At 38.7% G+C, this 11,310-nt stretch overlaps 1 protein-coding gene across 1 annotated transcript; it reads right to left on the minus strand.

Annotated features, from left to right (window-relative positions):
• Window positions 1-6,446: 6,446 nt before the first annotated feature.
• Window positions 6,447-8,783, minus strand: LOC132988741 (ubiquitin carboxyl-terminal hydrolase 37-like). Its single transcript, XM_061056313.1, has 7 exons — window positions 8,638-8,783; window positions 8,287-8,389; window positions 7,809-7,885; window positions 7,064-7,172; window positions 6,903-6,963; window positions 6,573-6,727; window positions 6,447-6,452 (listed from the first exon to the last, which is right to left on the minus strand). Exons 1-7 carry the CDS (start codon window positions 8,721-8,723, stop codon window positions 6,447-6,449), a joined length of 597 nt encoding a protein of 198 aa, XP_060912296.1. The 5' UTR covers window positions 8,724-8,783.
• Between the last annotated feature and the right edge of the window lie 2,527 nt (window positions 8,784-11,310).

Below are 11,310 nucleotides of genomic sequence, written 5' to 3' on the forward strand. Positions count from 1 at the left end.
CAGATGGCAGTAACCACTGACAGGAACTACAGCCCCAACTAGTGGACATGGTACACAACATTTGACAGGCTTTGGTATGCTTGACTAAGTGCAGTGTGAAAGCAAACCGAACCAAATGGAAACTGCAACAATGTTGCAACTTCACCCCTGAATCGCGCCAAGTCTGGTGAGCTTCAAATCTGAACGGGACCTTAGACTATACGTCTATGTTATACAGTCTGTGCTTAAAACACGACTCTTTTTGCAGAGTATTTATGGCAATGAAATATTGTGTGATTTACCAACTCATGTGTTTGCCAAGAGTCACAAGATGGATGCGTAAAAAACACAGGTGTTATAACATTTACAAGTCTCTCTTTTATTGTGTCCCAGTGAGTCTCAGTGTGACTCTACAAGCTTGCACAACACGACCGTGCTTAAAGATATCAGTACGTCTTCAGGGAAAGTGTCTTTAATGAATTTATTCTGTAACTGAAACCAAAAGTTATTTGTGCTACTGAACTGTTTTTTGAGCGCACCTATGGGACTGTGCTATAGAACTCTAACAGACAATCTAAAATAGACATACTCATGCGAAGCACTTTGTAACATTACTTTAAAAATGTGTTTTATAACAAACTATTATTATTTGTATTATTCATTTATAAAATGTCAGTGGAGTTGGTCATTTATTCCATCACAGAAGCATCCACATGACAAAAAAAAGTCATGATTCCAGTCCAGACTTCCAGCCCCTCCGTGTGTCATTGAAGACAACAGCGTGTGTCAAAATCCAAAAACTCACTGATGTAGTGGCCAATGCTGAGCACCAGAGGTCAGACCTGAGCTGTGCATTAAAACCAAAGACTCACAATCTTCTGCTCGATTACTAACCAAAGAACTCTTGTCACATTCAAAATGCGCCTGTGTTTTGCTCATGCAGAGGTAGTTATTTGATCCGTGCTGGATACAGATTTGAAGTCTAGATCCTGATTGTACAACTCTGTTCTAACTGAAGAAACTAAAACAGAGATAAACCTAAATAAAACTAGTATACCAAGAGACATTCATCGTTTGCTGATATTGTGGCAATGAAGACACAAGCAGTACAAGCTTTGTGATTTTTTGCTGGCATGGAATTACATAACATGTCTTTCATAATATGGAGAGTTTTTTCCAAGATTCTTTGATATGATTTATCAAGTAAATTTCATGTCATTTTGCAGCATGTGTCATTAAATGTCTCATAACCCTTATTTCATACAGTAATGTGTCTCATATGGATAATATTATTTCATGAGTGAAGTAAGACTTCTGATCCACACTACACTGTACAAAGTCAGACTAGTTTTACATAATGATTTTGGTGGACTGAGCCACAGCTCGATAATAATTAGTGATTGTTGAGCCTCACATTGCAGCAGTAGAAAGGCCTGCAGGTTATCAGGGTCAGGTGGAGTTAAGTGATAGCTGTAGGGGATATCACTAATGAGGGGAAGGCAGAGGACAATATGTGTGTCCTACATCACTACTGTCATTATGTAAAGCTGCAGTGGTTGTAGATATACGTTTCTCTGAAAAGAACCAAGCAAAATACAAGTTCTCATGAAATCTATTAAAGATATCACATTCTCCTTTGTTTTATCCTGTTAGAAGTGATAAATCCTTCTCCAAGTAGTAGTATTACGTCTGGGAATAGTTCATCATGTTGCATACTTACTTTTCAGATAAGTAATAGCAAATATAATAGCCAATTGAGCTTGAATTCCTTAGTTCGTTTGGTGTGGGCCTAATACCCAGCAGTTGAAAATATATCTGTAGTATAGTTTTGTTTTTTACTGTACCACCTCAAGTGCTGACTACATGTATTCATCAGTTACTTTAGGGCAATAGTATACAGCATTTAATCCTGTTATGAGCCATTCTTTAATGGTATGGCATTTTATCTTGCTAATGCAATTTTAATATTATTATTACGTATCATGTTTTGAATGCAGGACTTTTACTTTTAATACTGTACCTCTACAACGTGTAGTATTACTGTTCAATTAAATATCTGTATCTTTTTTCCACCACTTACATTACATGTATGTGAAGTTATAAAGCCTGACTCATTTAATTATCTCACCAAACATAACCTGGATAACTGCAGCCAGAGCTTTATGTGTTCATTTGTTTTTTTTCAGAGGAAGATATTTCCCTCTTCATTCTGATCTGAAACTATCACGCATAATTGAGTCTATACCTTTTTCCTCTCATAGGGTTGATTCAATTACCTGCCCGTTCTCTGATTGCCTCTAATATTCACGCAGGTATGGACTCAATTTATCGAGATAGAGCAGGGTGCTACAGGTCATAGCTTACTTTAGCTAGCGAGGCAGAGAGCTAAACCTGAATTAGGGATAATTTGCATTTTTATCAGGTGTAACAAGAGAATCCCAGTTTGTGTTTTTCCTATGACACATCCAATTCTCTGTCCATATAGGCACTACCATTGACCACAAGATTGACCCTTTAAAACAACAAAAAGTTTGAAAGTATAAACTTTATCAAGTAGATTTAAACTTAGGTGTATGCAAATTTTCGACCAGAAATTACTTTTATATTGTAAAAAATAAACATAGCCTATCTTTTGAATAGGATTTCTGTTATCTGGCTGGTTTCTGGCTTCTGTGGAGCCCTGACCCATCATTGTGAACTGTATTCTCGAGTGGGATGGCCTTCTTTGTCCACCAGGAGGCTGGGACACTGGTGCACTTTTATTTACAAGGCCATGCTTGGGCTACTGCCCTCCTACATCTGTAACCTAATCACACGGAGAAGTGTTGATTCTTACGGTTTGCGTTCAAATGATCAGTTGTTGCTGTCTGTTCCATTTGCCCGCACAGAGCTGGGAAAAAGGGCTTTCGTCTACTCTGCTCCTTCTACATGGAACATGCTGCAAAAAGACTGGAAAATAACTGAACTGATTTCTTTGAATGCTTTTAAATCCAGGCTGAGAGCACTTGAGACAACCTCCTTTACTTGTAACTGTTTTTTATCATTTTAATTGCTGTCTGTATGTTGTGAGTGTGACTGTGTAACTTTTGCTGCCAGGACTCCCTTGAAAAAGAGGTTTCTCAATGGGACTTTCCTGGATAAATAAAGGTTAAATAAAAAAAAATAATAATAAAATCTGTAGGCCAGCCCGAGCCCAAGTGTTCTGAAGACGATAAGCTACTTCCATAGGCTCATTTTTCCTATCTAAAATTCATCTGAACTTGTGTTTCTTTACAGTGTAAGACAAAAAAAGGTGTGCCAAGGGTGAGTCTTAGCCAAGCCTGATTTGCATAATCTTCCCAGGACTTCAGACAGTGGTGGAAATGCTGACAGGTCTATGAACTAAAAGTTTCCAGGACCTTTGGTCGAAAGGGGACTATTCTGGATGGAAAGGTGATTGTAAAATAGACATTGGACATATTATAAAATATAAATCAACATACCTGCTAATTCATTAGCTAAAGGCAGCAGATAACTAACTTTACAATTAGCTAAAAATGTACCCCATCACTGTGTTCTGACCAGCTCCTCTAGCCCATAACAATCAAGGGAGGTCCACACAGTGAACTTGCTTTTCAGGTTATAATTTTATTCACAAACAAACTTAAAACTATGGCAGAATGTTGTCTGTCTTGGCTGTCCAGAAGGAGAGAGAGAAAGAGACCTGTGAAAGCCTGGTTTTATGCCCGTCCACTAAGATTAAGCTAGCATTAGCCAAACCATGACCAACCACCAGAGAAAGCCAAAGCTCTGAAACAGAAAAGAACAACAGCACCGAGCAAAACACAAATGGCCAGGGCCATCACAGCTGTTTTAATGTATAACCAGCATAACCATATGATAAGCTAATGTTAGTATTCAGTATTTTTCTGGTTATGGTAAATAGCAGCTTCGTAGGGGCTGAATGCTAACATAGCTGTAGTGCAGGGTTTCCCAAACTTTTCAGCTTGCAAGCCCCAAAATAAGAGTGCCAGAGAATGGGGACCCCCTCTGTCCCTGAAGGTGGTTAGCCTATAGCCTATAAGGTAGAGCACAGCCATGCCCAGGCTCTAGGCCTATCCAAACACTGGTAACACAGCAGAACAATTAATGAGAATACAAAAGCCTTAAAACCATAAAATAATTGTATAAAGTTATTTATTGAAAGAAAGGCTAGAAGCAGAATACAAGTTATTTCCATGTATAGCACTTTAGCACTAGCACAGTGGACATACAAACTTAATAAATATACACAGGTGTGTGCATCTTTATGTATAAAGAGTAGCAGACACCTACATTGTTGTTGTCATGTGCAAACTTTTTAATGTTTTTTACACATTAGTTTACTTTTTATGTAACTTAAGGAAATGGTTTATGTTGGTTTTTGTATTGGGTTTTTTTTTACACAAAAATGTACAATTTTACATGATTATTTTTTAATTGTTTTTAAGGAAATAATTATATTGTTTTAGATTATTAGGATCATCTATTGGATCAAAAAGGTGAATATTTTATCCATTTAATTTTAAGTAACACATAGCCTTGATAAGAGAACTTGTATTTCCATTGCAATAATAAGTCAAGTGAATGAAATGAATGCAACTACACACTGAAGCAGTAACTTAATAATTACAAACAAACCAAGAAACTCAAATTCTAATGTATTTATTTATTTTTGTAAAAATTATGGCAATTCAAAATGTATTTACATATTTACTACATCAATTCATATATATTACATATTAACAAATTATTATCATATATACATCTATGGGCAATTTAGAGTCAATCAATCAATCAATCAATTTTTATTTGTATAGCGTCAACTCATAACAAGTGTTATCTCGAGACACTTTACAAGAAGCAGGTAAAATACCTTACTCTTTGTCTGTTAACATTACAAAAGAGCAGGTAAAAAGACCATACTCATTGTTATGTTACAAAAAGCAGGTAAAAGACCTTACTTATTGCTATGTTACAAAGATCCGGCCTATCCATCATGAGCACTTTAGCAAAGCAGCAAAAGTTACAGTGGTAAGAAAAAACTGCCTTATTAAAAGGCAGAAATCTTCGGCCGGATCCCCGGCTCATGACGAAACAGCCTTCACAGGCCTAGACTGCGCTGGGCTTGGAAAGGGATAGGGGGAGAGATGGGATAAGATGCAGGTAGAGGGATAGGGAGCAAGGGGGTGGGGGGAGGCAAGCCGTCCATCAACAATCCGGTGGGGATTGTTCTGGCAGGCCGTCAACCAACGATCTTGAGGAGCCTAAGAGAGCTCAAGAGCTCCCAGGAAAGTAGGTGGTTAGTGACTGAGATTTACAGATATGATACATGCAGTAATATGATGTACTGTATATGCAGAGAGAGAGAGGAGCTCAAGGTGCCAGTTCCCCCGGTAGTCTAAGCCTATAGCAGCATAACTAAGAGCTGGTCTACACCAGCACCAGCCCTAACTATAAGATTTATCAAAAAGGAAAGTTTTAAGTCTATTCTTAAAAATACAGACTGTGTCTGCCTCCCGGACCCCGGCTGGAAGGTTCCAGAGGAGAGGAGCCCGATAACTGAAGGCTTTACCCCCCATAGTACACTTAGAGACTGTAGGTACCACTAGTAGGCCTGCATTCTGGCACCGTAATGTTCTCGAGGGGCAGTATGGCACTAGTAGCTCCTTAAGATAAGATGGTGCCTGGCCATTTAGAGCTTTGTAAGTGAGAAGAAGGATCTTGAATTCTATTCTAGACTGTATAGGGAGCCAGTGCAGAGCAGCCAACACAGGAGTAATGTGGTCCCTTTTCCTAGTTCTAGTCAGTAGACGAGCTGCAGCGTTCTGGACTAGTTGAAGAGTCTTTAGAGACTTACCAGAGCACCCTGACAAAAGAGAATTACAATAATCCAATCTGGAGGTAACAAATGCATGAACTAGTTTTTCTTCATCATTTTGCGACAGGATATTCCTGATCTTGGAAATATTACGAAGGTGAAAATAGTCCCCAATTAACCTAACGTGCATGTATTTGGTTGTGGGAGGAAGCCGGAGCACCCGGAGGAAACCCATGCATGCACGGGGAGGACATGTCAACTCCACACAGAAAGGCCCCTGTCCAACCAGGGATTGGAACAGGGAACCTTCTTGCTGTGAGGCGACAGTGCTAGCCACTGCACCACCGTGCAGCCCTGTTATTATTAATAAGTATTTTTTCCGCAAAAAATGTAAACGTTCCTCCTCCATCCTTCGCTGGAGATGGTCCTGTCTGATGTTCTGCTGGGTGTTGTAGTCTTTCTTACTCCTCAGGGTGTTGTTAGCCATTTGTCTCCTCCTTTTTCCTGCAGGGAAAATGACACTTACCTGAAATGTCCTGTGATTGCCCCTTTGGACTCTTTTGGCGTTTTGCTTGTTTCATGTCCCTGGTCATCTTCCAGCCAAAGTTGCAACGGAGCCGCCCCTCACCTAATCCTGAGAATAAATCATTCAGCAAATTCAGTATTAAGGTATTTCTTAGCCACCTTTTTAAACTGTTATCAGTGTTATCTAAATAATATTTTTTTTAAACACGAGATGGTATATAGCTCTTACGTGTCTTTTGTAGAACAGGATGTAGGCGCTTTGTTTCCGCTTTTTGCACACATAGGCACCACTGGTTTTGGTGACCCTTGCATCGTCATAGGTGAACCAGCAGTCTGGATCCTCCACCTCCACATCTGGGTCCACCCCGTCACTGGTGTAGTGTCCTAACAGATGACACATCATTGTTACTTGGGCTGTCAAAAAATTCAACTGCAGATATGAGGGTAAATTGACAACAGTGATAAACAAAAATTGGTAGAAGCAGAATATTGTGGCTGCTATCCAAGATTTTTGCTTATATTGTATGTGTTTAAAGGGAAAAATTATAAATTATCTCACCTCCTCCTGCATTTTTGCCAATGTGGTTGATAATGCTAACCAAGCTGTAGACGCAAGCATCCTGAAAAGGTTAGTTAAAGTTAGTTCACACAGTCGGCACATTGACTTATATCACTACTCTGAATAATTTGTTACAGGCTTGTTATTTAGTTTTTACTCACCTGTTTTGTTGAAACCACCAGATCTTTGTTGAGGTGGATGGGTTGACGGTCCTTTTTCAGCGTGTAAAATGAAGTATACCTGAAGCGTTTCAGGTGCAGGACCAGCACTCTTATAGAAAGAAAGAAAGACAGATATATTTAAGGACCAGGTGATGTAACTTTGTTTCAAACTCAAGTTTGAAGTCAAATTTTGTGTGTAGTTCGTTCTGAATTCATAGAATGCATTTTTGTGTAAAATCCCTGAATATATACACTCGATTTTTTGATAATTAATTTTTAAGTATGATAGGGGAGCTTACTCATCACACTCAACGCACACACACCCATGCAGTTGAGTGCATTGCAGCTCTTCAGACTATCCATTGGCTGAGCTCAGCAGCAAGCCAACAAGCAACATACAAATACAGTTAACCCATTTATCTGTACCCATTTAACCAGTCGGTCAAGCTAGCTTGGTGATAGCTTATTCAGTATTGCTCAGACTGCAAATTTGTGATTGAAATAATGGTTCAAAGCATAGAGGACATATGTTAGTGTGTTTCAAATGGAATACTTAACATCCGGTTAGTATGCCGTATTGTTTCAGTATGACACAAGTATTAGGTTAGTATGTGGGGACACAGTTTTAGACACAGTCTTAGTCTTTAAGGTCAATGGACCCTACTTTGATACAACTTGGTTAACCAATGTTAAAGTACTTACTACTATAAGATTGTGGCTATTTTTGATGGACTTTGTTAATTACCTTGGCAGGGTGGCGAATGAAGAGCGCTGGCCTGATAAGGTGGAACCGCACTCGCATCTATACTCCAAATTTGTTTCCTGTAAAACAACAAAGAAAAAACATGTTTTCAGTTTGTACTGGATTTAAAAAAAATACTTACACAGGTCACAACGATATCATTGAAATGTGGAATTGAAATTCTTCTTCACATTGAACCTAATGGGGTGCAGGTTTCCTAGTGGTTAGTGAGTGAACCCCATGTATGGAGGCTATAGTAGTCTGAGCTGGTGGTCCAGGTTTTCGAATCTGACCTGCATGTCACTCCCCACTCTCTCTCTCTCTCTCTCTCTCTGATTTCTCTCTCTATCAACTGTCCTATCTCTAATTAAAGGCATAAAACGCCCAAAAATTTACCTTTACATTTTTTTTTGACATGTTGTGCTTTGACATGTTGTGTAGTAGTGTCATATTGCATGAATTAGGAGAAGTATATAAATACCTTAAGGTAGCTCATAAGCAACTCATCGACTGTCTCACATCCAGGGATCAGGTCAAGGGACAGGTTGGTGAACACTTCCTGTCTGTTTGATCCTGCAGCACATCTGCAAAATAAAAGCACAATGAGTTAAAATAGAACAACAGACTTTATACCAGGACATAATGTGGATCTCTCTGTTGACCTTAAATTATAAAATATCAGTTCAGCATAACCCCAGAACATACGTTCTTACTATCTTCATGGCCTGATACCTGTGCTAGTTTCAGGAGGTTTTTTTTTTTTTTTTTAAAACAGGGGAACTGTCTCTTAAAGACAATACACCCCGTGTGGTCTGTATCTGTGAAGACGTACATTCTGCAGATCCTGGTGTTCTCCATCTTGAACATCATTTGCCTTTCCACTGGACAAGTGTAGGTTTTGTCCGTGCTGGCTGCCATCGTGTGCAGCAGTGGAGCCAAATCTATAATTTGTTGAAAAATGGAGGTCAGGAACTCATGTGCGTCCTGCAGATACCCAAACACAATCAAACAGAGGAGTTAGTACAGAGCAGAAACTGGTAGTTAATTAATGAAACAACGTAAAATAAAACCAGTTTACATACTTTCTGGTTGAAGTCTTTGAACTCTGGAGCGTGGACCGATACTGCTCCTTTGAAGGCGGAGAGGAGTGGGATCTTCTGGCGAAAGTCTGGGGAAGTGTATGCCTTCTTTACTTGCAGAAATGATCTGAAAGGGGAGAGGAAAAGGTTAAGAGGCACTGTATTGTATTTGCATTTAAAATATTAAGGAAGTGAATGTACAACTTAGGTTAACAATGATTGGTTGCATGTGATGGCTGCTGTACCTTAGAAGTGCTGCCTCTGGGATTGAACCCCAAACCTGCTCCTGGCAGCTGATCGTGTTGACAAAGTCCTTGAGTGTCAGCAGACTTTGCAGGCAGGAGTTCATGTAACAGTTCTGCGCTGGGTTTGGGAGCCTGACAAACAAACAGAAGAAAAAAAACATGTTTGTATTGTCAGAACTTAAATATAACTTTAATAGATTCATGTTCCTTCAAATGTGTTTCTTGTGTGAACATGTGTAGATGTACTTACCCAAGACACTGGAAGTGGTCATGTCTAAGGAACTTGGTGGTCATGGCAGAAGGGGCTTCCTTGATGTACGTTTTCATGGCTTGTGCAATTTTTTTACCCTCATCTGTTTTTTTCCCCTTCTTTTCTTCGGAGGTTTTGATCTTCAGCGTCACCTCCTGAAGTGGAGTGGCCGGGCAGGACTTTTCAGGCGTAACGTCCACTTGAATTGGGTGGACCTTATTTCTTTTTAGTTGGAAAAAGGGCTGTTTAGGGGTGATGTCGTTTCGAATTGGGTGAACCTGATTAGTCTTCTGTCGGAAAATGCGCTTCTGAGGGGTAACTTCTATTCTAGTTGGGTGAACCTGGTTAGCTTCTTCTTGAATATTGGGTTTCTGAGAGGTATTGTCCATTTGAACCGGGTTGACCCAATTTCTTTTCTGTTGGAGAAAATAAATACTCTGGTTAAATCATGTAAAGATACACTAATCAACCGATTGATGTTTGATTCATCTGTATTGATGCACTTTGTGTCAAACATACCTTGCCAAATATCCAAAAAGGCTGCTTAGACTTTTTAGTAATGTGTGTTTGGTCATCGGCCGTTTTCTGCTTCTGGAAACAAAAAATATAAGAACGAGAATCACCTATCGTTAATATCTTTTTAAGACATTTTCTAAACAATGGCTCAAACATAATTCTGGAAAATCAATGAACATTTAATAAGACTTGAAATATTTCATGTCACATACTGAAATGCGTTCAAAGAGTTGATTCCGCCGAGATGTCTTTTCCTTCTTCATGACGGAGACATGTGGAGTGTCAGGTACCTTGACACTGGTTAAAAAAGAGAGAGACAAGTTTTTATTCAGTTGTGGCTCAATACTTTCAATAAAATAAAACATTTTGATGGATCATAATAAGGAACTAATACATAAATATTAACTGTTCATGTATTGATGCCCTTACCTTTTCTCAGAGATGTGGATTGGTCTGTTCTGCTCTGAAACAGCTACTGAACTCTGTACAGAAAAATTAATAAAAACTGATTAAGATTTAAAAAGTCTTCAAACGAAGTTTCTACAATGAACGGCAAAGTTGTGTTGAAATCGTGTTCATTAAAATCGTGTTTGTTAAAATCGTGTTTGTTAAAATAGAAGTGGTAATGTGTAGCAGGCTTTATCTACAAATCATATACCTTTCCACAACAGAGGCCCATCTTTGGAACTTCTGTAAAAGATTGATTCATCTAAAACTTTGACTGACGGAGGCAGTAAACTGTCTGTCCTGACAGTGTACTAGAGTAGAGTGAACTGATAATGTCTTGAAGGCTTAGTTTACTGAATTTTCATCAAAGCCTCTCTGAATATTCCATTCCAACATGGAATTCAGTGTAGCCATTGTGAGCTCACAGTGACAGTTTTGATTCCAAACATGTATATTTTCAAACTCTAATAACATATTATATTAATATATGCTATTAGATATATATATTTTACAACATATATGAGTTATAACACTGATTTAAATATGTATCCATTTACATAAATGTGAAACATTTTATTTCATCTTCAGAAACCCTATTCTCTATATCTGTTTCACTGGGCATAAAAACACATGGAGGCTATTTATATTTCTGAGTTTCTTTCATTATTTCTTCTCCCTCATAGCCTAAATATAGTTGACTTTGCGGTAATGTTACAGTAGCCTACTAAAAATCGGTCTTGGTCTCACCTTCTGAAGGTCTTGCCTCGAATCGAAAGCATTTTAACTCTGCCTTGTCTCGGTCTCAGACTGGGCGGACTCCAGATTTTAAATCAAGACGGATCAAGACCACCGCTGATAGGCTATTTTTCCATGTTATTATTCTGATTAGAAGGAAAACAATCCCTTTCTAAAAGAAAGAAAAACTTCAATTCATATCCAATACATGCTACAGTCGAAATGAGTGACAC

This window comes from Labrus mixtus, chromosome 14, assembly GCF_963584025.1.
Source record: "Labrus mixtus chromosome 14, fLabMix1.1, whole genome shotgun sequence".
NCBI lineage: Eukaryota > Metazoa > Chordata > Actinopteri > Labriformes > Labridae > Labrus > Labrus mixtus.